Below are 24670 nucleotides of genomic sequence, written 5' to 3'. Positions count from 1 at the left end.
ACTATCATTTAGAAAAGTAATTGAATTATTTTATGTTTTTGTTTTTTTTTGTTTTTTGGTTTTTAAACTATAATGGGAAATAGTAAGTGTGATTGGTAGATAACATATAAGATATGGAACCAGCTAATTTAAATTTAGATATGGAGTGATGCAAGACAATGCAGTAAAAGGAAAAATAGAAAGGTAACATTTGTAATTTAAACGTGGATTGGAATGCGTTTTATTTTTTTCTTCTTGTCTTGTGATCCTAGCCACGGTACACAAGTTCGAGGAATTTCTCCATCTCCTTGTAGTAAAAGCACTTTGTGCATCTCTTCTTTCTGTCTTTAAGGTTGCATGATCTTGGTGGCATGATAAGGATCATGTTTGTCCCATATGTTCTCCTCTTTATGATTGGAACTTCATGCAAAGTCCGCTTAACTTGCTTCGAGACCAACATGGTTAGTACAACGATGATATAATAACAACTGAATTTTGGATCAGTCAACACTGTACCTCCAACCATCTTTGGGTTAACGCTTGTAGCAACAATCACCCTCGGATCACCGTTCATGTCTTCAAGCTTCCTGTGGAAAGCTACAGCTTGGGCGTCGAAAAAACTCAGAGTGACGGTTGTATCACTGGAAATAGGAACAATGGTTGTACGCGAGAAAACAGGAAAGTCAGTGTCTTGGAAATAAAATTCACAATTTTTATCTAAATGGAAAATTCTGGAATGTCAATAGATACCTATCAAGCCTGATGGTTGCCATTACATGATTCTTCTCTCCGGGCGTATCACACACCGTACTCTTCACCAAGGTGATCTCACCGATGATGTCTACGACGGAGCAAAACATGTAGGAAGTTAGACAAGTAGAAAACAAATAAGATCAAATTGGACTAATGAACTCCACCTGGCAGCTGCGTGTTGGTGTTGGCTAATCCCACCAGTTCGGTCTGATTGCGGAAACGAAAGCACTCCAGAGGCAACGGCGATACCGGTTCAATCAACTCCTCAAACTTTGTCGTGTCATTAAACCGGAACATCAGAGGAGAGTCGGATAACCGGAAATTCATAGCACATCGTGACACATCAAAACCGGAAACAGAGAACATCTTTCCGGCGGCGAGCTTAGACTGAAACCTTGAGAGCCGGCTGGCACTGATACTCGCTTGCATCATGGTAGACTCCGACGTCATCAAAACCAGAGCAAAAACACAAAATCAGTAGGAGAATCTGAGAGGAAAACATAGACAACGAATAGAAATCCAACGACAACAATGACGAAAACACGATCAAACATGAGATGCTCGCCGGAGTAATCATTTTTTTCTTAGAATCTTTTTTCCGGTGAGGAGACTTACGTTAACATCGACGAAAAGCATGTTGACCCACATCAATTCACCACCACGCTTGATGTTCCTCGCCTCCCAGAACCGGAGCAGCCTGGCCTCCACGAAGGAGCTGCACCGGCCGGACTTCAGGTCGGAGAAGAAGACTCTGGTGTTAGCCATCTCGAAATAATAGAGGATTAATGTAAATACTTTGCAAGGGAGGATGAGGTGAAGAGAAGAAACTTCACACCTATATATACTACGATTCGGAGCTTAGGGTACACGAAGAGCATTGAAGACGTCGCGTTAAGGGGGATGATTAAGAAGCCGTTCATGCGCAAGAAGCTGGATCGACAGGGGAGGCTGCAGCGCCGTCGAAGAAGGGAGAGAGAAGTCTGGTTTTTTTTTTTTCTTCGTTTCTGCCAAATGAATTAGGGTTTCTCCCTTATGTTGCACCTGGGGCGATAATAGATGAAAAAGTAACAAAAAGAGGCCCAAACACACACTGCCAGCCCAAGAGATAAACGCACAAATGAAACGACAATACCGCCTGCGTTTGGACGCGTGTCGCGCTATCGTTAAACAACTTGATGACGTGTCATCAGGAGGAAAGAGAGAACATTTTTTTATATAGATAGATTCTCTCAAAAACAAGATAACAGGCCTCCAAATTTGAGCATTAGGCTTCTTTACGGCCCATCATCTGTGTTGAGATCTATCAATAGGTGGTGCATTGTAGTATATGATAACCCAATTCCAATAACACCAAAACAATAACAAACTCGTTCGGATTTAACACGGTCGATAGAGTACATCACAGCCTCTTTAAGATAAACATACATTTTTAGTTTTAGATGGTTTCAGAAAACATACATAGAAACACAAAGATAGAAAGGCTCATTTTAGCTGCTAAAAGTAGCGAGGAAGCTGATGGGGCCTTTGCCGGTAAAGGCCGCCTGAAGTGAAAAGATGAGGAATGCGATCATGGCGAGACGTGAGTGTTTGATCTCAGCCAGCTTCAAGGTATCCAACTTCGCTGGGTCAGCCGCGAGTCCTAACGGGTCAAAATACCCACCCGGGTAAATACGTTTCTCCGGATCCAGCTCAGCGTTACGCTGGAACTCGATGTAACCAACCACTAACACCTCGATCCATATCAATGTCGTCAAGGAAAACGGCAATGGCTGTCCCAAATACGACGAACCTTCCACCAGTTCCACCTAGTAGGTGTGTGACAACAAGAAACAAACCGAACCAAAAAACAAAACAAAATATGATGCTTACAATTTAACCATATAAAATGCATTAAATTATAGTAATAGAATATATTATGTTAACTAGCATTATATATTTATATAGTGTTTTTTTGATCAACTATATATTTATATAGTTATTATATTATTAAACTGAGTTTTGTTTCAACCGAACTGAACCAACTATATGTTCCAGATATGCAATGTTCGGACACTTTGCTATGCTTTTAATACTTAAACGACTCTTGTCGATCATGCAGAACGTTGTCATCTTCTTATTTATAATTAATTATCCTAGTTCCAACGACTGACACGTGGACAACTACATTAGTGACGATAGAAATGAACGTACCTTTCCGGCGTCTTGCCAGGCGATGCCGGTGAGACCTTCGACGGCAAGAGCCCCAAGAACACCAAGCATGGCCCACCTTCCATGGATAAGCTCGCATTCTCTGAAACGTTCGATCCCGAACACTTCAGTGTATGGCTGAAACGGCGTCGGATTGATCTCCTTCGATTCCTGCCTGACCCCAAGGATTTCACCCGCCACGTTCTTCGCGAGGTTTTGATCAAGCCCGTCGAAATCGTACTGAAGATACTCAGCCGGTTTACCTAAACCGAAGGGGTCGAATCCACGGTCTCCGATCATCGATCCGTCTAGCCATTCCGGCGGGTTTGCGCCGGGGAACCAAACTAGTCGGTCTCCTTCGTTTTGGACCTGTTTGGTTTTCTTCGGAGGTGGAGCTGCTTTCTTTTTCCCGAAGCTGAAATTGAACTTGGCTTGGACTCTACCGGCTCCGGAACTTGGATCTTGGATCCGGATTCCAAAGATACCAGAGGCTGCAGCTGCAGTGGTGGTAGCCATTTTGATTTGTTTCGGCTTGGCGAGTGATGAAATGTTATAACATATAGTTTTTTTAAATAGAATAAATAATAACGTGAATATGTGATGGTAGATGTAAGAAGCCTTATCTCAGCGTTATCTCCTGTGATTGGTCTCTTTACCTTTATGCTTTTGTGGTGTCTGTATTTTCAGTGACGTTGCATTTTTATTCTTTCTTTGGTCCTAATGGTTGGTGTCTTCATTTAAGGTGTTTCTTTGTGTCTAGTGATCTCTTTTGTCGATTTAGCAAAACAGAAAGACGTTGGTCCCCCAAGTTCTCTCGATGAAGCCCATTCACTGAAAAGCCCATTAGTCGATGACAATGGAGACTACCCTACATAGATTTTATCGGAACTTCTAAATTTTAAGCCCCTTAAATCGTGTCGCTCGATCCAATAGTCTGATAACCTATGTTCTACGTTTTGGTGATTTTTATTTGACGGTATAGTTCGATTATATCTGGACCAGATCAATGATTTGTATAAACATGGGAAAATTACCAAAACGGAACAAAAATTCAGCATGGTTGTCCCTATGGTATAAAACCATTATTTAGTTGTCTTTTTAGTATAATTTCTTTCATAATCCCAAAACTAACCCTTGATTAATCTAATTAAACACATTAAGCTAATATAATTTAAAACAAATAATAATTAAAAACGTTTAAAAAGGAAAAATAAAACTAAAAACTTTTAAATTTTTTTAATAAAAATAAACTTTGTAAAACTTAATAAAAATAAAAATAAAATAATTTACAATTAACAAAAAAAGTTAAATCAACACTTTACAAAGTTTTATTTTTTATTAAAAGTTTAAAATATTTATAAACTTTTTAATTTTATCAAAAATTTTAATAAAAATAAAGAAATTTAAAATGTATTTTTATAAATTTTGTTTAAACTTTTTATTAATAACTTTTTGTAAAGTTTTATTTTTATTTTTATAAAGTTTACAAATTTTATAAAGTTTGGTTAAAGTTTTTATTAAACACATTAAACTAAAAGATTTTTTTAGAAATTTAATTTAAAACGTTTTAAAAAGGGAAAATAAAATAAAAGGTTTAATTTTTTTTAAAAAATAGACTTTGTAAAAATAAAAATAATTTACAATTTTTTTTAATAAAAACATTAAATAAACTTATTAAAAACATTTTACAAATTTTTATTTTTATAAAAAGTTTTAAACGTTTTTAATAAAACTTTAATTAAATAAAAAAATTAAACTTTATAAAAATAAAAATAAAACTTTACAAAAACAAATTCATAAAAACTTTAAACTAACTTTATAAAAAACATTTTAGAAAGTTTTATTTTTATAAAAAGTTTAAAATGGTTATAACCTTTTAAATTTTATCTAACTTTTTAATTAAAATAGAACTTTTAAAAATGTTTTTAATAAAACTTTTAATAAAAATAAAATTTGCAAACTTTATAAAAATAAAAATAAAACTTTACAAAAAATTACAAATAATTTCAAAACACCACATGTTGTATAGATATGTATCATAGAGAACAAGAATTTGTGAAAAAAATCAAAAGAAAAACTGTGGAAAAACCATAGATTAATGAAGAAGACAAGAGAGAATTATTTTTTAAAAACTTTTCACAAGTAAAATCGAAAATAACACGTTTTAGGAAGTTAGAATATTTTTAGGAGATTTTTAGAATATTTCCTTAACTGAAATTTTCATTAATTTTCGCAAAAATCAGATAATCTTATCCGTAGAAGGCGCATTCTAAAAGTTTAGAAGATTGACAAAAATCTAGAACATGCTTTCTACTTTTAGTAGACGGAAGAGTACATTTTAGAAAATACATTCTGCGAAATTTAGAATACTTAATAAAAGTAGAAGATGCTTCTCGACGAAAAGTAGATAGCTTTAGAATTAGTAGAATGCGCATTCCACTTTTTTAGAAAATTAGTAAATAGTAGAATGTACATTCTAAAAATAGTAGATGAACGTGTTTATTTTAGAAATCGCTTTCTACTATACCATTTTCCGTAGAAGGCACATTCTACATTTAGTAGAACGTATTTTCAAATTTTTATTTATTAACTTTTTGAAAAAAGAAAAAATACCAGCTTGTGTATATAGGTGTTTTATTAATTATTTATATTTTTAATATTTTTTTGATTCACAAAAATATTTTTTTCATTAGTTTTCAGAAATACAAAGGGTAGAAAAGAGAAAAAATGGACAAAAATGAATTTATACCAAAGGGACAACACCCTTATTTTTTTGTTCTCTATTGGCAATTTTCCCTATAAACATTGTCGTTGTGCCACAATCTGGATTCGGACCCGATTAAATGAAGGTTTAAAAGAACAAGGTTGATTATTTCTGCCTTTTTGCGTTCATAAGAGAAATCCAAATTGGTTCTACTACAATTTAGTCTCGCATAGAGCACTGGGCTTCTTTTCTCATTAAAAAACTCTAGGTTAGTTCAAAACAAAACTGTATTATTTACAAATCTGCTTAATTAATCTGATGTTAAAGTGAACAACTGCCAAATTAATCAGAGTTGTCTTACGTTAAAAAAAAAATCATTAGATCAATTCCTCATTTGTTTATTTTCCAGCCTTTTTCAGACTAGTCTTTGGTTCTGGATATTTTTGTTAACACTTAAGCATAGAAAGAACAATCAACAACGTTATCAGCAATACTGCTCTCATGTTGGTTAGCTCCATGATTCATGTCTCGGCAATTACTAATACTAGGGTAGTCCCAACTAATTTGTGAGTTAGCTTGTTATTTTATCCTTTCTATTTTCTTAAATATTATATCACATGTTCTATTAAATTAAGAACATAACTTAGTAATATAGGTTTACTCCAACTATTATCTTTTATTTATTTAAAGATAAAACAATAGATATATAAATATAATAAATAAATTCTAGAAAAAATATAAAACATAAAATATACTAGTCTTTTAAGAAATGAGTCAGAATCTAGTTTTTTTTGGAAGATCGAAGAACCCTGAGAGATTTTGTTCAGCAAAACGGTTTGTTAGATGAAGCAGAATGCTCATATAGAGGGGCCAGAGGGACATGTGCCCATGAGAATCCCAACATTGAGAGAATCTAGTTTGATTACGAAATTTCAATTTATATATATGATTTATGCTGAATTTTCCGTCTTTTCAAATCAGCCAGTCGGAATTTTGATAGATGGGAGAATCATTTCATAGTTTATTTATGTTTGATTAAAAAGTTTATTTATGTTAAAATCTCTCATATTTTTTTTTGAAAACTTATGCATAATGAATTGAAAATCTCATTTTCCTCAGCAATACTCACCTCTATTCGTTATTGTTAAATATTAAAATATGTATATACTAATATATTATTTTAAGATATATTGTAAGTTTTTCACCCATTCTTTCATATATCTTTATCTTTTTATTTCACTTCAATTAAAATAAAATAAAATAAACACGCTGAAATTCTACATGAATAGAAGCAAAAACATTATAGAAAAATTGTTGAGAGAAATTTCTTGATACTTCTATTAAATTAAGAAAAACAATGTTAATGTTCATATTTTAAGTTATGTAAAACCTGTGAATCATATAAACTAAAATAGATTTGAAAACTTTAGAATTGTTATGATAGTTATCGTTTGCTTAATCGTTATAATAAAATAAAGTTAGTTGTTCTCTCCCTGTTGAAAACAATTAATGTATGAACCAAGACTCGTTAACACAAACTATAATGGAGGAACCAACTGCTACATGTGATCACATGTTATTTATTGGTTGAACATATCTCAAGACTCTATTTTATGTTTTCATTTATTTCATAAAGGTTACCAACCAATATTTACGTTCCAATTATATATGATAATAGTGCACAATGCATGACCATGAGGGTGAATTTGAAAACAATTAATGTATGACCAATAAAGTAATGAATTTTTACAATAGGACGTATATAAAAGGAAAAATTAACAAATACGACAGAAGTTAAGATAAATAATTTAGACTAATGAAATTGATTGGGAGTTTAAATCAAAACATCTCAATTTTTAGCGGCGACAAGAAGAATGATGGACGGTGGCGTGGTAAAAAACATTGTTCATCACATAGATCAGATGAAAGAGAAACATAAATCAAAACATCTCAATTTAAATTTTGAGTATGAGAGTGTCGAATTTCTTTTCAGATTTTAAATTATTATTTCGGATCGGTTAAAGTTATTTCAGGTAAGCAACTTAAAATATATTTTTGAGTCAGCCCATCTTTCAAGTTTAATTTTTTATTATAAAATTGCAATTTTTGTATTTTTAATATCGTTATTTATTTTAAAAAATAGTTTAAAAACAACATCTCAGCTCACCAAAGATACATTGTACGCTAATAATTTTTCTTTTTGCAAATACACTGAGACCTAATTATGGCACTACAAACATTTTAAAGGAAAAGTTCTTCCAAGATTTTTCTAAACATAACAAATATATAAATCAGTAAAATATTGTTTGAATATCTCAAAATTATGATAGTTAATTTCAAATACAGTTCTTCTAAATTTAAAGTATTTAATAAAATATAATATTTGTACATTTAGATTGAGAAATTAAGGTTGGAGACCCCAACTCTTTAAAAAATAAAGAAATAGTTTTTATATTTAGTTTTATATATAAATAAAAAATAGTATTCCCTCTGATTCAATTTAATTGGTTTTTATTTAAAAAATGTTTTCAGATTTCTATGTAAAATCTTGTTGTTGGTATTTTTAATCAATTATATTTTATTGAACAAAAGTTAACCATTTTTAATAATTGAGCAAAAAACTTAATCACCAACTAATATGAAACATAGGGAGTATAGATTATTATTTAGTAAACTGAGTGAAAATCATAATTCAAAAACATCCCCTAGACTATATTTGAGAAGTGATTTTGCCACATGTCTTCTCTACAAGCATTCTCACAAAAATAATATGACATGGCTATTAAAATTGATGACATGTCTTATAAATTAATATGACATGGACAATTTTTGCCACATGTCTTCTCTACAATCATTCTCACAAAAATAATATGACATGGCTAATAAAATTGATAACATATCTTATAGGTTAATATGACATGGAAAATTATACTTAATGTTAATTTATATTTTTGGTAAACTTTTTAAAATATGGTAATAACTTATATATTACATTTATTTTAGATTTATATTTTTGGACTTTTTAAAAATATGGTAATAACTCATAAATTATCATTAAAATAAATATATTCAATTATGACATTTTAAATTTCAAAATATCATTTAAATTAAAAATATTTCAAAAATATATACATATTTTTAGAAAATTACAAAAATTAAATCATAAAATCAAATTAAATCGTAAAATTATTAGTTTATTATATATATATCTACAGTTTTATAAATATTTTTTAATTTTAATTTTTGACAATTATAAAATTTTCATCCCCTAGATTATATTTGAGAAGTGATTTTACCACATGTCTTCTACAATCATTTTCACAAAAGTAATATAGCATGGCTACTAAAATTGATATGTCTTATAGATTAATATGACATGGAAAATTATATTTAATGTTAATTTATATTTTTGGTAAACTTTTTAAATATGGTAATAACTCATGTATTACATTTATTGTCGATTTATATTTTTGGACTTTTTAAAAATATGGTAATAACTCATAAATCATCATTAAAATAAATATATTCAATTATGACATTTCAAATTTTGAAATTTCATTTAAATTAAAAATATTTCAAAAATATATACATATTTTTAGAAAATTATAAAAATTAAATCATAAAATCAAATTAAATCGTAAAATCATTAGTTTCTTATATATATATATATATATATATATATATCTACAGATTTTATAAATATAGTTTAATTTTAATTTTTGACAATTATGAAATTTTACATATTTATGTAATATATTTAATTAAAATAAATAGATAGAAAAATCTACCTAAGATTATAATTTTAAATATATACATGCACATTCTTAAATATATTTCAAAATAAACAAAATTGTTTTTATCTTAATTTTAATGTTCAGTTAAATCAAATTTATATTAAAATATTAATAAGAAAAAGAAAATTTATAATATTAATAAAAAATAAATATAATTTATGTTTATCTTTTAGAAAATATTTTAAATTTTTTTACTGCACATGGTGCAGGAAAACACCTAGTCTACTATATTTAAACTACTAAATCTGGTAGACAAAAGAAAAACTGAAATCTCATAAGTCCACTCATAACCATGGGTTAGTCCGTTGAAATCGGTATATTCAATAGATTATCCACAAAATCCAATTTTAGTCAACTAAAATTGAAGAGACAACGCGTATGACCGGTCAAACATTCGGCCCATTAGTGGCCCACAATACAAAGCCCAAAATAAGCAAAGACTCGGGTCGCTCGCTATTACAGAACAAAAACGAAAAACATATATTTAACGCGAATTTAGTTGGCATTGTCGGAACATTGTTTTCGCTCGCTCGCTTTTATTCTCCCTCCGATCTTGCTCGCTTGCGTGTTCCATCCATGGCGGCAAGATCTCTGTGGAGAACCCGTGCGAGGCTCCTCGTTGTTGGTTCCGCCGTATGCGGTGGTTCAAGCGCAGCCTTCATTGCTTCCTCCGAAGACCCGTCGAGAACTCTCAAGCTCTGCACCAACATCCCTGTCCGCCTCTTCCGCAACACCGTAACCGCCGCCTCCATCGCTTTCGGTACGAACAATTTATAATAAAAAGAACCAAACTTTCTTATAGGATTTGTATTTCCTGCAATGCCCTTTTTTCCTCATTTGATTAGTTTGTGAATGAGAGATTGGTTAATGATTCAATCCGTGAAAATTGGAGCTTTGCACATGAATTTTGTAGAAACTATTTGATACATAAGAAGTAACGTTATATATATTATGGTTTGTGTTGTGTTAATAGATTATGAATACTCATTGTCGGGATTGGCTGAGGGAAGCAATGAGAGGGCTAAGGTCAAACATGAAGTCCACCTAAGGTCAGCGCAAAAGCTTCAAGACCTCTGTTTCAAAAATGGAGGAATCTATATCAAACTCGGCCAGCATATAGGACAATTAGTATGTCAAAACTATGCTCTTTATCTACCATTTAGATATCTTAGGACAAAGAATATTGTTTGCTTACGTGTTTTTTTTTTTGTTTTTAATGTTTCAAAGGATTATCTTGTACCTGAGGAGTATGTTCATACGATGAGACAGTCTATGTTAAACAAATGTCCTGTCTCTTCTTATGAGCAAGTATGTGAGGTTTTCAAGAAAGAGGTTGGAGAGACGCCTGACAAAGTATGAGCTTCTTCTCTTACATACTTGTCTTATATGTTAGATAACCACACACACACACACTTAAGGCTTCGTTATCTGCAGGTATTTGCTGAGTTTGACCCTGTTCCTATCGCAAGCGCTTCCCTTGCTCAAGTTCATGTTGCTCGCACCCATGCCGGGGAAAAAGTTGCTGTCAAGGTAACTACTTTTACCTTTTACATGATTCAGAACAAACTTGTTAAAGAGTTGTTTTTGTGCTCACTCTTGAACCTATCGTCTGCAGGTTCAACATTCCCATTTGACAGACAGTGCAGCTGCGGATACTGCAGCTGTTGGAGTTATAGTGAACACCTTGCACCGGATATTCCCTTCATTTGACTATAGGTGCACTCTCTTTCTCATTTCCTCTATAGATCATACAGTCCATAGCTCATGTTTCTTACAATAAGTTATGCTACTGTACACAGGTGGTTACTAGATGAAATGAGTGAAAGCTTACCAAAGGTTAGTGTCTTTGGCTGATGGTTCTTTAAACAGCCTTTGTATTAATGTATTTATATTTCATCAGGAACTAGATTTTATGGTTGAGGCGAAAAACAATGAGAAGTGTCTGGAAAACTTTAGGAAGATCTCTCCCCATATTGCAGAGTATGTTTATGCACCAACAATCTACTGGAACTTGAGCTCTTCCAAGCTGTTGACTATGGAGTTCATGGATGGTGCTCAAGTGAACGACGTGGCTAAGATCAAGAAGCTTGGGATTCAGCCTTATGAAGTATCAAAGCTAGTAAGCTCTTTCTTTCACCTTTTGATCTTTTAACATATCACGAATAATAGGAATTGACTTTTAAGCTCTTGCTTGCAGGTGAGTCAAACATTTGCAGAGATGATGTTTAAGCATGGTTTTGTGCATTGTGATCCACACGCTGCCAACTTGATCGTCCGTCCTTCTGGTAAAAGAAACATATACGGCAAGCAAAAACCGCAGCTGGTTCTTCTGGACCACGGCTTATACAAGGAGCTTGACTTCAACACGAGATTCAACTACGCCTCTCTTTGGAAAGCCCTGGTCTTCTCAGATGCCAAGGCCATCAAAAAACACAGCGAAAAGCTCGGTGCTGGAGATGACCTCTACGTGCTTTTCGCTGGGATTCTCACGATGAGACCGTGGAAGCAAGTCATCGACACGTCAGTAGACCATTTAGTCATCCAAGGCACTAAAGAAGATAGGTCAGAGCTGCAGATGTACGCATCACAGTACTTCCCTCAAATCTCGGAGCTTCTCAGGAGGTTGCCACGTGTGATCCTTCTGATGCTGAAGACGAACGACTGTCTCCGGTCTGTTAACAACGAGCTGTTGCAAGGGTCGTCGCTTGAGTCGTTTTTGATCATTGGGAAAGTGTCTTCCGAAGCGGTTTTGGAGGCAAAGTGGTCGGAGAAGAAGTCTTTGGTGAAGTGGTTGAATGTATGGCTTGAAGGATTGTCTGTGGAAGCAAGGCTTTGGGTGATGCAGTTTGCACTTTGGGTGTTACAAGTGAGAAAAACATTAACACTATAATATATATATATAGTAATAGTATTATCATGAGTACGAATATGTTACAGGCAAAGTATAGACACAACGTATTCTTTGTTCTTGGTGTATCCATCCAGGAGTGACATTTTTATCATTCTTTGTATACGCAGCCTATTGTTGTTGTTACCAATAAATTTTAATGTAAACAATGAGATATACATTGTTTGTAAGCTACAACCATTGTGAGAGAGAGTCATTCCCTGTAGTTGATCTTTCAATTGGTTTCTCAAGCAAGCTTAAGTTTTTTTTTAATCGCATATAGATCTTCTTAATACAAGATTTCATTTTGTTTCAAAACGCCCATCCCAAGTTTCATCAGGCACACATGATATGATAGTTCCTTCTGAAGCGTTTAGGAATAACTCTGTTAGTAACAAGACTGGTTTTGTCTCTACATCTATTTGATTTCGGAGTTTTGTTTCTCTCTTTTGATCTGGGAACAGAGTTACAGATAGAACGATTGGAGGAATCTTGCTATCGACTGCCTTTAAAATCAGATACAAGGAGAGGCTGACAAAAGTATATACTGCAGCTCATATAACAGCTTCCAAGTTCTTGCCACTTCTTAACCAAAGAAGAAACAAACTGTACTTGAACCCTTTTAAACTCTTTGTTGTTTCTTTTTGTAATTTAGTTACCACCTTTCATCACCTGAAACCTCCAATGTCTTTGCAGTGTACGAAGCAGCTCAGTTGTCTATGACAGCCTTCAAGAAATGGAGAACATGAGGTCCTCGTTTCCAGAGAGCTTCAATACTCGGTAGAAAACGCAAGGAATCTTATTAAATTAAGGTCCCAAAAAAAAACTCTTCTTTATTGCTTTATTCCCTTTGATGATTCGAGATGTTTGTGTGTTGTTCCCAGTGTCATATTACTTAGAATCATTTCATACAATAGTGGGTTTAGTGATAAAATATCTCAGAGATGATGTGACAACAATTAAAATTAGATTCTCTTTTGCTTATTGCGTTACATAACAAATTACATTTTGGTGGAACTGATGAATCAAAATTGCGATTTATCGGATAATGATCAAATTCAGTGATAAAAAAATGTATAAATATTGTTGCTTCAGTCCCAAGTATATGAAGAGTATACAAACATGACCTGAAACTGAAACCCAATCATGTGGCCGCTCGTCTTCTTGAATAGTTCTCAAATGAAATTCATATTTCAGTTAATCCTCTTCACGTTAAGAGAATCTTGATTCTCCTCCCTATGTTGGTCTTCCATTACAAAAAAAAAAAAAAAGAGAAAATAACTTTTTTGCACTTTTTAAAAAATTCCGACCGCATATACTTAGTGCTTTTGAAGTGCGCAGGACCAAGTTTTTATCATACACACTTACACAGGTTCACCAAGGCCTAGTACTAAAAATGTTCGAATGTGAGGCTATTGACCAATGGCAAATGAAAGATAACTTGGAGATTCAATTAATTTTAGTTAACAAAATTTGAATGTTTTTATTGAAACTGTCGAAACGATATTGTAGCGTCTTGCATAGTAGCAACTAGTAAATATCTAAGGAATAAAATATGAAAATGTTTGAAGAACGCTCTGAAACCAGATCAAAAGCAATTTTTATAGGAATTAGAGAAATGAGATAATGCGTCTGCGAATTTGGTTCTTTGACCGTGGCAATTCTATACACCATATACCTTTTTCTTATTCTATTCGTATAAAACTATGCACTTTTCAATAAATATCTTGAGATATTTCGAGAACCAAAGATCCTTATCTCTCTCCATCTCTCCCATTTTTATTTGTAAAAGGTTCAGAAAAGTGCAAAAAGCTCTGTTCTTTATTCCTCCCAACCAATCACAGCACACCTTAAACACAATCTTTCAAGATTTTCCCACGCGCCTGCTCTTCAATGTTCGACAATATACGTGTATTTGAGCTACACGCTCTGGTTATACGCCTGGTGATGAGTCAGAACTGTTTGCCTCCGTGTCCATTTATCATCTTTGTCCGGGAGATGTTTAGTTACTATAAATATCTAACATCTCTTCACTGCGAAAGTAAAATAAATTATACAAAACACACATACAAAACATATAGAAGAAGAAAATCTTCGGTTGATAAAAACTATTTAAATGAAGAGGAACGGTGAAACCAAGCGGCGGAGGAACGTGGCGGAAGAGGCGGAGCAAGGAGGAGGAGATCCGGCGATGTGGGAGGATCTTGATCGTAATTTCAGACAAGTGCAATCGGTTTTGGACAGAAACAGATCACTTATCCAGCAAGTCAACGACAATCACCAGTCAAGAATGGCTGATAACATGTCCAAGAACGTTGCTTTGATCCAAGAACTCAACGGAAACATCTCTAAGGTTGTTTCAATGTACTCTGACCTCAACACCAATTTCTCATCGGCGTTTCACGGTGGGAAGAACGGACGCGACGGTGGTGGAACTACCGGAACCAGAGCTAATTAATCAACCCGGATCAAATTGATCTCTCTTAGTTGGACCGGCCGGTTTGAACATTTCGAATAAGTCTGTTTAACATATGATCTAAACCTGTTATATAAGTTAATGTTATGTTATTGCAATGATTGTCGTTAGAATAATCCGTGGGAGAAAACCCATTATATGGGTTATTTTAATTATGGTTCGAGTCTTTTTCAATGTGTCTCTGCTGCAATTTCTCTAATAATAAATAAATAAATATTTAGACTAAAACGTTTTCTTTTGCTTTTTTTTTGTAACACAACGTTTTCTTTTATTTATTTGTTATATTTTGAGAGCCTCTTTTTAATATGATCTTTGACATTAATGAAGGTTGTTGTTAGATAGTCGCAATTTGAAATAAGTTCGTAACCTATTGGTGATGCAATTTTGATATGACATGTAAAGTGATCTCATTTAAAACAATTTGCTTACAACTGACTTTTCAAAGTGGTGTGTGTTGGAGAAGTATCCACGTTGTGATATTCATAAGACAATAATGAGTAAACAGATACTGCATGAAACAATAGACCATTCAATCCCATTTCAGATATACTAGCAGTGCAGTGATATGAAGACTGAATACAAGAGGATGGGTTTTTGGAATATGAACCCTTAATAATATTACTACAATCTTACCTAATCTGATTAGAAGAAAAAAGTTAGGTGTTCCAAAGATAAACAAGATACAAACTAAACGTTGATTAAAAAAACTATATGGATCTGATGGACTTTAGATAGAGTGGACTTGCTTTACATATCTTAACTGAGGCGCTCACTGGACCATTAAATCTTTGTTTCTGTCATTATGTATGAAGAAAGCTATATGATCTTTGTAATCTAAATTAGCAAAATCGGCCTCCACTAATGTTATCTAAAACCCCAATTCAAACCCATACCCGATAGTTCTATTTCACTGAATATTAGTTTTAGTCTACTAATCAAAACTGCTATGGGCTTTTCTTTTGTTTATCTTGTTAATCAAAATATTTTGTTTATCTTCAGTATTAGTTTTAGACTTTTAGTTGTAGTACAAACATTAACCAATCTATAAGTTTTAGAAGTATACGTTTGAAATGTTCTATTTTCAACTTGTAGCTAATCCAACTAATACATGATAATCAAAAAAATTAAGCATGTACCAAATTAGTAGGTAATTAGTGACAGACTAAAGACGTAAACATAATCAATTGTGGATTCAACTTTTTTTTTCCGAAAACACAATTTCTTTTTGTGGTTCAAGAAAGCTGAGTACAGGTACAATAATACCAAAGAGATCCATGATCAGTACAATAGTCACAAAAATATTTATAGAACGATGTCCACTAGCTCTACAATCATATGGTGATTATTCCACATAGAAAAAACATGTTCCAGTGTTTGAAAAATAATGAAACTCCTCTTATATTCCTTACAATTTTGATCTATAAAAAAAAACAAAAAGAAAACATATGAAAAATCATGGAGTAACGATAAAATAGAAGATGATGCAGAGAGAATCCGTAGACTTGAAGCGATAGAAACAAAACAATTGAGAGATGTCCCATCATCCTCTCAAACAAATTAAAACAAAAAAATATATTTTTCATCAAACCCAAAAAAAAGACATTTAAAAAAAAACTTAGATGAGTTTCCTCGCAATTTAAACCCATGTCGCAGAGAAATAATTACACTCATTGCCACTCTCCTCAACACACACACACTTTCTTCTCTCTCGATCTCTCCAAAAAAAAAAGCTTCCATTTTTCTTCTCCCTCTCTCTCTGTGGCTAGGTTATTTTTTGCTTACCGGGTTTTGTTTCTCGAGCTCCATTTCCTCTTTGAGAAAGCTCTTGTCTTTCCTTCTAAAAACAAAAAAAAAAGTTCACTTTTTTTCCCCTTTCTGTTCCCACTTTCAAGCGGAGACAAGTAGTCTTGTAATTAACTTTTTTTCGAGCTTATAAAGTTTCGATTTTTGCAATGTTATATGACTAATTCAAAGTTAAGTTAAGTTAAAATTAGGAGTTTAGGACATTGCTTCTCTGTCTGTCTGTTGTCCTAGGGAGTGAATTGGAAGTTAAGTTAGGTTTTTTTAGTCATCTCTTTTCGATCTGTAAGTTTGGAGAGAGAGAGAGAGAGAGAGAGAGATGAATCGAAGTTTTAGGGCACAAGAGTCGTCTCGGTTTCTGGATTCAGCAGCGAGGCAGAGACAGCAACAGCTTAGGGCTTCTATGATGGCTGAGAAAGATGAAGAGCTCTCTTTGTTTCTCGAGATGAGGCGGCGCGAGAAAGAGCAGGATAATAATAGTCTCCTTCTCAACAACAACCCTGATGACTTCGAGACTCCACTAGGTATAAAAGATAATGAGTTTTACTTTTCTAATTGATGATGTCTTCTGGTTTGGTAAAAGAAGAAGGGTTGATTTAGTTATTGGTGGTTGTGTGTAGGTTCAAAGCCTGGAACTTCACCAGTGTTTAACATCGTCTCAAGTGGTGCTGCTGCACGGAAGACAGGTCCTCCTGATGATGATTTCCTCAATTCTGAAGCCGACAAAAATGACTATGAATGGTAGTAACTAACACTCTTTAACCAAAATTTCTTGTCAAAGCTAATATGTTGTGGCGGTTTGGTTCATAGTATCAGTCATGTGAACGCATTCACATGTGATGATTTGAATAATGCCTGTAGCCATCTTAACTGCAAGTAGATTTTTAAGTGTGTTTTCTTTTTTGTGTTTCGTAGGCTTCTGACACCTCCAGGTACTCCTCTCTTTCCTTCGCTGGAGATGGAATCACATAGGACCATGATGAGTCAGACTGGTGATTCAAAGGGTCGTCCAGCTACATTGACTTCTAGGGTACTAATAATGTTCTTGCTTACTGTTTTGAACTTCCTTTTATCTAAGCATGGATTCTAGATAAGCAGCCAAATGCTTCAATGATGGTAACCTGTGAGAATTGTATTTGTCATAGCTGGCTAATTCATCATCAGAGCCTACTGCCAGGAACCATCTAACATCTAGACAACAAACTTCCTCTCCTTCTGGATTGAGCTCTTCCAATGGACCAACTCGGAGACCTTCATCATCTGGAGGACCTGGATCAAGACCCTCCACTCCCACTGGAAGATCATCATCAACGCTGACAACTAATTCAAAATCCTCAAGGCCTTCCACACCAACCTCACGAACCACCGTCTCCTCAACTACTCGACCTTCTCTGACTAGTTCCAGGTCCTCTTCATCTGCAACCACTAAGCCCACGCCTCCTATGAGCAGGTCAACGAGTTCATCTAGGCTCACACCTACTGCATCTAAACCAACTACTAGGCCTCCAGGTTCAACCACTAGATCCACCGCTAGCACCGCCACAAGATCTGCAGGTCCTTCTAGGTCCACCACACCTCTGTCAAGATCTACTGCTAGATCTTCAACACCTACTTCTAGACCCACACTTCCTCCTCCGCCTAAAACCAGATCCAGGTCAGCTACACCAACTCGCCGTCCGAGTGCTGCTGCAACAACCACTACATCAAAGCCAACAATATCATCCCAAATCAAGCCTTCTTCTCCAGCTGCAAAGCCAATGCCAACACCATCTAAAACCCCTGCTGCTGTATCACGTGCTCCTTCTCCTACAGTGAGGTCAAGACCATGGAAGCCATCAGACATGCCTGGCTTCTCGCTAGAGACTCCTCCAAATCTAAGAACAACATTACCGGAAAGGCCACTCTCAGCAACAAGAGGCAGACCGGGAGCTCCAAGCCCTCGTTCTAATTCAGTTGAGCCTGGGGGTCTTGCAGGAGGAGGAAGACCGAGAAGGCAGTCATGCTCACCGTCGAGAGGAAGAGCACCGATGCACACTAGTGGTAGCTCTGTTCCTGCGGTTAACCGTGGATACTCCAAAGCCAATGACAATGTTAGTCCTGTCATGATGGGAGCAAAAATGGTGGAGAGAGTGATAAACATGCGGAAACTGGCTCCTCCTAGATCAGATGAAAAGGGTTCTCCTCATGGTAACTTGTCTGCAAAGTCCTCATCACCAGACAGTGCAGGGTTTGGAAGAAATCTCTCCAAGAAGTCCCTTGACATGGCCATAAGGCATATGGTGCGTACTCTCTCTCTCTCTCTCTCTCTCTCTCTCTCTCTCTCTCTCTCTCTCTCTCTCTCTCTCTCTCTCTCTCTCTCTCTCTCTCTCTCTCTCTCTCTCTCATTAGTACTATTAAGACATTTGTGGAACTGATGAATCAACATTTTACAGGATATACGTAGGACCATACCAGGGAATCTGAGACCACTAATGACAAACATTCCAGCATCATCAATGTACAGTGTGAGATCTGGACATACTCGTGGCAGACCAATGAATGTATCAGATTCTCCACTAGCAACAAGCAGCAACGCGAGCTCAGAGATCAGTGTCTACAACAACAATGGCATGTGCTTAGAGGCAGCTAGCGAAAAGGAAGATGACGCAGGCAGCGAGAGAGGTTGCAGGTCCCCTGCAAGCAGCTTACAAGGGAGATAGGATGAAAAGAATGAAGAAGAAATCTGTAAACCGTTGACTTTTGAGATCCTCTTCTCTCAATTATTATTGCAGAGTGTCTTTCACACGAGATTGATGATGATATCTGTCTAACCTGAAGTCGCCTCTATGGTATTTCTTGTTGTTATCTGATTGTTTGAGATAATTTAACCACTTTTTTTAATGATTTCTGATTTGAGTTCAAACATGGAAGTAATCAAGTATCATCGAACATAACATAACTGTTAATAATAGTAACACACATGTGCCCCTTACAATATCTCAGCTGTATATATAACAAACACATAAGAAACGAATAACAAAAGCGAAGATGGCTTCCTAAGAAGCAGCAACAGCCTCGGCGGGCTTGGTTTGAGGAACATTCTCTGGAGGAGCAGCCTCAGATGGAGGAGGTTGAGGAGTGAGTTTGAGGTGAGCAGGCGGGTTCTGTTTGAGCTTCAGCAATATCTGTCTCATTCTCGAGAGATCGGTTGGCTTACCAGGCTTTGGTCCAATCACAGAGATTGTTGTTGGCTTCTTGGGATCTTCCTCTTTCTTCTTCCCTCTTCTTGTTTTCTCTATAATTGGAACCTCTTTAGGCACTAGCTCTGCTATTGCCTTCCAGTAGTTCTTGCTTGCTTCCGCGTAAAACTTCTCTTGGGTCTCCACATACAGCTTAATCGTTCAAAAACAAACAAACAAACATGTGAGCAACAGTTCAACCAGCACAGTAAAAAAAAAAAGAAGCAAAATCATGCAGCTATATTAACTACACAAAGCATAAAACATATCAGATCGGCTGGGTTCCAACTACACAAAGCGAAACCACATGCTAAAAGCTTACATAAAAAAAATATGATCAAACTAGAAGCTTAAGCAATATATAGACTTCTTAAGTGGGCAAAGAAGATACCTTTTCTTTCTCTCTGTTGGCTGCTTTGTTGTTTTCACAAGCCAACTCCCTCTTCTTATGGAACTCTTCTTTGAACTGATCAGCTTCCTCGATTATTTGGTTCCTCAACTCCTTTTCTCTCTTCTCCTTCTCCTCAAGTTGAATCGCATTCTGTCTGCACTCACCACAAAACACAACATTGTGATCAAAAGTATCAAACTTTGCAGGAGACACACAAGAGATTAGATCTCTAAAAATACATCCGAGATCACAACGCACTACAAGATGAGCAGAACAACGAGCAAAGTAACAAGCTTTTTTTGAGTTGAATCTTTGAGATCTAACCTTCTCCATTCTCTGAGAGCAGCTCCCTCATCAGACTCCATCTCCGAAGGAGGAGGCAAGATAGGACCGTCGTCTCCGTTAGAGTAACCGCCGTAGTCTGAAGACGGCGCCGCGAAAACGTCATCATCGATCGAATCATCTACTTGGGCTGAGACCTGAGGAACAGACTCAGATGCATCATCTCCGAGTATAACGAACGAATCATCATCAAAGACAGACATCTCCAGGGAACAGGAAGGTAGGTAGCTTTCAGACCGAACAGTAAGAAATGACGAATCTGTTTTTCTTCAAGTTTCACTCGAAGCTAGCTAGTGAATCCGATCCTCCTGTCTGTCTTTATGTAAATCTTATTAATGGGCTTTTGCCAAATCATTATTTCCTAATTGGGCCAGGGAGTGAGAATTTTGGGTTTAGGATTTATTTGGTTTTAATATGGTCAGAGAAGAAAATGAGATGGTTGAATGCATTTGTTTTGTTTGGTAAATAGTTTGTGTGTCAAGGCATCACTAGACTCCAAAAATAACTAAACCAGTCACTGAAACCTAAACCCTAGTTTTCAGACAAGATCTGCAGCTACAGAACTGCAATTTAAACATTGTCTTGCATTCTCTCCACTCTTTTTTTTGTGCATCCCAAAAGAAAAAAGAGTGGATAACTTTTTAAAACTGAGAGTCTTTTGTACCTTCCCTAGAAATAGATTAAGCCTAAGCGTAAGCCTAAGAGCGTAAGCCTAAGGCAGAGTGTCTTGTGGAAGGACAAAAACAAGGGATTATTATCAGTGGGAGAACAAAACTGTGCAGGGGAAAAGTAATACAAAACGCATATGCAGAGAACAGGAAACGACCCGACATGCACTATTCGGAGGCAACCGACTTAACCGTATCTTAGGGATACACTGTTAATATGGGGTGTGTTAACTGCATGAACAAGAAGGTCCTCGACAATACAACTTTGACAGAAAAAAACAGACATGTGTGAAAACCTAGGGAGTGTGAATAAGGCGGCTTAAGAAGTAGAAATGTGTAAAAGTTGAATCCTTGCATATATAGCCCCTTACAGTTTACTAAGTAGTAAAGGCTAATCTCTCAAGCTATACTTAATTTCACCCATATCAAAAGGGAGTGTGGTTTTGCATATAAAGCAACGAGATTAATTAAGATAATCATTTTTAAAACCTATAAGAGTACTAGTTGAAAAAAAAGAAACCAGACAGAGAAATATCATAGAGGTAGAAGAACAAAGCATTCACCATAACAATAAATAAGTATTATTTAGAAAACTCTTTTAACACAAAGACCGATGCACACGCACTCTAGCTTCTTTATTATTAATCCTTAGGCAACCATCGATCAAAAGATCGCTTCTTGTTTATCTCGTTAAAGAGATCCGCTTGTGGATTTCTCTTCCTGCTCTCTCTCGCAATCCTCTGCTTGAGGAGGAGGCTCTTTATCAGCCAGCTTGAAAACAAACCAAAATGGGATCAAATTTTAAGTGGGACAGAGTTGTTAGAATGTACAAGCTAAGAGAGGCAATGCTGCTTACCTTCTGCTTATGATCTTTGCTGTCGTTATGGAGGGACAGGTTGAATTCGTCGTAGGCGGGATAATTGCAAACTGTGCAAAAATATTTAGGATTACCATCACAGTCACGGGCCGCAATTCCAAACAACTGCATACACACATGAAAAATTTTACAAAAAAATGTAATAATGATACCTAAAAGCTGAGGAGGAGGAGGAGGATGATGCTAACTAACCTTCTCCTCTGTGTTGTTCACTCTTGAGATGAGTGATGAAATCTTTACATGTATGGTCAACAACATGGCATACTTCGCACATGCAGAGAGGTTCATCTTCCGGCACCAGGTTGGCCCATGGTGATGCGGTGTCACTAAGTAAAGATTCCCAGACAACCTCTTTGACAAACACTTTCTCACCCTGAACGTCAAGGGTTGTTACTGGCCAAACATCTTGTGGATATGCACCAAAACTTACTGAATTTAGAAAATCGATGAAGAGAACAACGATTAACCATCGTTTGATCACCGGATATCAACATTATGTAACCACCACCCGGACGTTGTGTTTCATGCTGCGCCGGGTGCGCCTCATCAGACCATTCGTACAAAAAACTAATTAAGTCGTTCCCACCTAGGAATTTACGTACGGATGAGAGAGTACTCTAAACAAGATTTAAAACAAAAAAAAAAAATCAAGAGAGAGAGAGGATGGATTTATTTTACCGCAAGGGGCGTGAATAAGAACGATTCCAGAGGAAGCGATCTTTTCCAAGAGGTCACTAGATATGTATTCTAGGTTGCCAATGGCAAAAATAGCCACTGTAGTAGGAAAACCAATCAGCTTTTGCACTCGGATTCTATACACCGACTGACACAAAAAGGGTTAACTTGTAAGAGAGAAGAATCCATCTCTGGATCATCTGAATCCTTGTTTTGTTTTTATTTTTTTCTAATGCAGTATTTTTCAGAATTTATGTCTTTAATTGCTGCTTAGGGTGTTGAAATTCAAGTTAAACATAGATAAACGATTCTTATTTGTTCTTCATTCATGTTGTTCTCATTGCTTGCATTAACTTGATCACTTAATGTTAGATCTTAAGTTTAATCACCTAGCTAATCGCATAGGAGATAACTTGACATGTTTTGAATGAGCTTAGTATCCCTAATCAGCGAAAGTAGATATTAGGGCACTAAGTGAACATAATCAGACTTGATCTCTAAGGCTTACCATCGCTTCTCATCTCAACGACATTTAGGTGGTGAGAACGATTTGCTAAGAGATCAGCACCACGACAGTGGGCTGCTCCAGCTGAGTGATCCGAGTTCTAGAACGCACTTCAATGCGCTTGAATAATTGTTTGGCTCCAATTCAACACCTGATGAAACACCTTAGGCTAGCTCTTTGTTAACTTGTTTTCTACGTCACTTTTGAAATCAAAACTCAATCTTCTTAGCTTAATATTGAGCTTATATGAGTAAAGTGTAAACTGATCTTCTGGATTAAATCTCAAATATTACAATTACAACTGTAAAACTTGACAGTAACAATATTTATTTTTAGTGTAACAGAACCCCAACCAGCAGCATCATCTCCCAGCTTCTTGTTGGCATTAGAGCCCCAAGCAGCAACAACATCAGCATCCAGGTTCTTTTTGGCATTAGAACCCCAAATAGCAGCAGCATTTGATTCAACTTACGGTTTCTTTCCCCAATTAGACTGTGGGTTTTCCTCACCACCAGTAGTTTGTGAGACTCCCCATTCATAAAAGAGCCTAAACAACAGAAAAGAAAGACATAAAAAGAACTTGCTCAATGGCGCTTTATTTGATGTAATGAAAACAGAGAAAAGGTTAACTTTTAAGTTGTCACCAAGCATACGAATTATTTTTGTTTTATTTCGTTATACGTGCAATTTTTGATCATTCATTCAAACGTTTTAGAAACAGAGATAGTCCCAAAGAGGATAACTTACAATTTCACTGTGGGTAGCAAGACCGAATGTGATCCCAAGAATATATGCTTCAAGAATGTCTGTTGAAAATGCTTCTTCCATTATAAAACCGTAAAGAAACCGAAATTTCCAGAATCTCAAATCCAAAAAACTCATTTTTGGAAAGTTGAACAACTGTTTTTTTTTTTCGAATGTTGATTTTTTTTTTCTCGTATTGTCTTTCTAAAATTCAAATAAAGACAAAGAAAGTAGTTTTTGAAACCAGATTAACACAAACAAAGTAGTCTTTTAAACGAAGATACGCTCGGCCGCGGTACATGCCGCCGTGGTTCTCACCATTCCGCCGCCGCGGTTCTCAGCAAATACAAAGAACGAAGTTTTTGAAACCAAAGAGTAGGGACCGACAGAACATATAATGAGGAGTATAGAGCATTTTAATGAGACTCAGAATGAGCAACGAAGATCACCAAGGCGGTACCCGATCACTCCGCCCCAGCCGCGACGTCTCACATACGCTCCGCCGCGGAAAGCACCATCTCTGTTGCCGCGGAAAGCACCACCACCGCCGCCGCGGAAAGCACCACCACCGCCGCCGCGGAAAGCACCACCACCGCTGCTGCGAAAAAATATAAAGAAACAAACTTTATGACCGTTAACACGAAATCGAAAGCAGTAAAACAAGCGAAAT

The 24670-nt window shown here is 35.7% G+C and overlaps 7 protein-coding genes and 1 pseudogene across 12 annotated transcripts; 4 read left to right on the top strand and 4 right to left on the bottom strand.

Annotated features, from left to right (window-relative positions):
* Positions 1 to 110: 110 nt before the first annotated feature.
* On the bottom strand, positions 111 to 1813 carry LOC108830889 (uncharacterized). Of its 6 annotated transcripts, none has more exons than XM_018604458.2 (5): positions 1348 to 1813; positions 897 to 1170; positions 730 to 820; positions 496 to 620; positions 111 to 420 (listed from the first exon to the last, which is right to left on the bottom strand). In XM_018604458.2, the coding sequence occupies exons 1-5, from the start codon at positions 1495 to 1497 to the stop codon at positions 248 to 250; spliced, it is 813 nt and encodes a 270-aa protein (XP_018459960.1). In that variant the 5' UTR covers positions 1498 to 1813; the 3' UTR covers positions 111 to 247. The 6 variants fall into 6 exon arrangements, with proteins under 6 accessions (XP_018459960.1, XP_056845525.1, XP_018459963.1 ...); XM_056989545.1 differs by having other exon boundaries at positions 111 to 620; positions 1348 to 1497; positions 1568 to 1810; XM_018604461.2 differs by having other exon boundaries at positions 111 to 424; positions 1348 to 1793.
* A 278-nt stretch (positions 1814 to 2091) lies between these two features.
* LOC108806420 (chlorophyll a-b binding protein CP29.3, chloroplastic) lies at positions 2092 to 3488 on the bottom strand. Its single transcript, XM_018578529.2, has 2 exons — positions 2923 to 3488; positions 2092 to 2537 (listed from the first exon to the last, which is right to left on the bottom strand). Exons 1-2 carry the CDS (start codon positions 3433 to 3435, stop codon positions 2220 to 2222), a joined length of 831 nt encoding a protein of 276 aa, XP_018434031.2. The 5' UTR covers positions 3436 to 3488; the 3' UTR covers positions 2092 to 2219.
* Positions 3489 to 9914: 6426 nt separating this feature from the next.
* LOC108807140 (putative ABC1 protein At2g40090) lies at positions 9915 to 12483 on the top strand. Its single transcript, XM_018579391.2, has 8 exons — positions 9915 to 10177; positions 10391 to 10545; positions 10645 to 10770; positions 10852 to 10947; positions 11033 to 11133; positions 11217 to 11253; positions 11318 to 11536; positions 11615 to 12483. The coding sequence occupies exons 1-8, from the start codon at positions 9994 to 9996 to the stop codon at positions 12305 to 12307; spliced, it is 1611 nt and encodes a 536-aa protein (XP_018434893.1). The 5' UTR covers positions 9915 to 9993; the 3' UTR covers positions 12308 to 12483.
* A 172-nt stretch (positions 12484 to 12655) lies between these two features.
* On the top strand, positions 12656 to 13248 carry LOC130495875 (uncharacterized; annotated as a pseudogene).
* Positions 13249 to 14338: 1090 nt separating this feature from the next.
* On the top strand, positions 14339 to 15008 carry LOC108809599 (protein EARLY FLOWERING 4). The gene has a single exon (XM_018581744.2). It carries the CDS (start codon positions 14421 to 14423, stop codon positions 14760 to 14762), a length of 342 nt encoding a protein of 113 aa, XP_018437246.1. The 5' UTR covers positions 14339 to 14420; the 3' UTR covers positions 14763 to 15008.
* A 1430-nt stretch (positions 15009 to 16438) lies between these two features.
* LOC108837841 (flocculation protein FLO11) lies at positions 16439 to 19465 on the top strand. The gene is made up of 5 exons (XM_056988861.1): positions 16439 to 17104; positions 17201 to 17321; positions 17496 to 17610; positions 17726 to 18859; positions 19013 to 19465. Exons 1-5 carry the CDS (start codon positions 16900 to 16902, stop codon positions 19277 to 19279), a joined length of 1842 nt encoding a protein of 613 aa, XP_056844841.1. The 5' UTR covers positions 16439 to 16899; the 3' UTR covers positions 19280 to 19465.
* A 25-nt stretch (positions 19466 to 19490) lies between these two features.
* Positions 19491 to 20829, bottom strand: LOC108812571 (clathrin light chain 2). The gene is made up of 3 exons (XM_018584861.2): positions 20514 to 20829; positions 20190 to 20343; positions 19491 to 19951 (listed from the first exon to the last, which is right to left on the bottom strand). The coding sequence occupies exons 1-3, from the start codon at positions 20732 to 20734 to the stop codon at positions 19616 to 19618; spliced, it is 711 nt and encodes a 236-aa protein (XP_018440363.1). The 5' UTR covers positions 20735 to 20829; the 3' UTR covers positions 19491 to 19615.
* Positions 20830 to 21828: 999 nt separating this feature from the next.
* On the bottom strand, positions 21829 to 22961 carry LOC130496497 (uncharacterized). Its single transcript, XM_056988603.1, has 4 exons — positions 22755 to 22961; positions 22269 to 22662; positions 22056 to 22181; positions 21829 to 21970 (listed from the first exon to the last, which is right to left on the bottom strand). The coding sequence occupies exons 2-4, from the start codon at positions 22362 to 22364 to the stop codon at positions 21890 to 21892; spliced, it is 303 nt and encodes a 100-aa protein (XP_056844583.1). The 5' UTR covers positions 22365 to 22662; positions 22755 to 22961; the 3' UTR covers positions 21829 to 21889.
* Between the last annotated feature and the right edge of the window lie 1709 nt (positions 22962 to 24670).

The sequence above is a fragment of the Raphanus sativus genome, chromosome 6 (assembly GCF_000801105.2).
Source record: "Raphanus sativus cultivar WK10039 chromosome 6, ASM80110v3, whole genome shotgun sequence".
NCBI classification, from domain to species: Eukaryota; Viridiplantae; Streptophyta; class Magnoliopsida; order Brassicales; family Brassicaceae; genus Raphanus; species Raphanus sativus.
The sequence above is the reverse complement of the archived record's forward strand: the minus strand, read 5'-3'. Positions and strand labels throughout refer to the sequence as shown.

Bases quoted from the DNA above. Each gene is read 5' to 3' on its own strand.
- LOC108807140 (XM_018579391.2), top strand. From the start codon at position 9,994: ATGGCGGCAAGATCTCTGTGGAGAACCCGTGCGAGGCTCCTCGTTGTT. The intron at 10,771-10,851 runs GTATGAGCTTCT...CGTTATCTGCAG, and splicing joins TTGGAGAGACGCCTGACAAA to GTATTTGCTGAGTTTGACCC. The intron at 11,537-11,614 runs GTAAGCTCTTTC...TCTTGCTTGCAG, and splicing joins CTTATGAAGTATCAAAGCTA to GTGAGTCAAACATTTGCAGA.
- LOC130496497 (XM_056988603.1), bottom strand. From the start codon at position 22,364: ATGAACCTCTCTGCATGTGCGAAGTATGCCATGTTGTTGACCATACAT. The intron at 22,182-22,268 runs GTTAGTTAGCAT...GTGTGTATGCAG, and splicing joins TGAACAACACAGAGGAGAAG to TTGTTTGGAATTGCGGCCCG. The intron at 21,971-22,055 runs GTAAGCAGCATT...TTTGTTTTCAAG, and splicing joins GCAAAGATCATAAGCAGAAG to CTGGCTGATAAAGAGCCTCC.
- LOC108806420 (XM_018578529.2), bottom strand. From the start codon at position 3,435: ATGGCTACCACCACTGCAGCTGCAGCCTCTGGTATCTTTGGAATCCGG. The intron at 2,538-2,922 runs GTACGTTCATTT...CACACCTACTAG, and splicing joins CCTGGCAAGACGCCGGAAAG to GTGGAACTGGTGGAAGGTTC.
- LOC108809599 (XM_018581744.2), top strand. From the start codon at position 14,421: ATGAAGAGGAACGGTGAAACCAAGCGGCGGAGGAACGTGGCGGAAGAG.
- LOC108830889 (XM_018604457.2), bottom strand. From the start codon at position 1,497: ATGGCTAACACCAGAGTCTTCTTCTCCGACCTGAAGTCCGGCCGGTGC. The intron at 1,171-1,347 runs GTAAGTCTCCTC...ATGACGTCGGAG, and splicing joins TGCTTTTCGTCGATGTTAAC to TCTACCATGATGCAAGCGAG. The intron at 621-729 runs GTATCTATTGAC...TCCTATTTCCAG, and splicing joins GCAACCATCAGGCTTGATAG to TGATACAACCGTCACTCTGA.
- LOC108812571 (XM_018584861.2), bottom strand. From the start codon at position 20,734: ATGTCTGTCTTTGATGATGATTCGTTCGTTATACTCGGAGATGATGCA. The intron at 20,344-20,513 runs GTTAGATCTCAA...TGGTGAGTGCAG, and splicing joins GCTCTCAGAGAATGGAGAAG to ACAGAATGCGATTCAACTTG. The intron at 19,952-20,189 runs GTATCTTCTTTG...TGAACGATTAAG, and splicing joins CCAACAGAGAGAAAGAAAAG to CTGTATGTGGAGACCCAAGA.
- LOC108837841 (XM_056988861.1), top strand. From the start codon at position 16,900: ATGAATCGAAGTTTTAGGGCACAAGAGTCGTCTCGGTTTCTGGATTCA. The intron at 17,105-17,200 runs GTATAAAAGATA...GGTTGTGTGTAG, and splicing joins TGACTTCGAGACTCCACTAG to GTTCAAAGCCTGGAACTTCA. The intron at 17,322-17,495 runs GTAGTAACTAAC...TGTGTTTCGTAG, and splicing joins GACAAAAATGACTATGAATG to GCTTCTGACACCTCCAGGTA.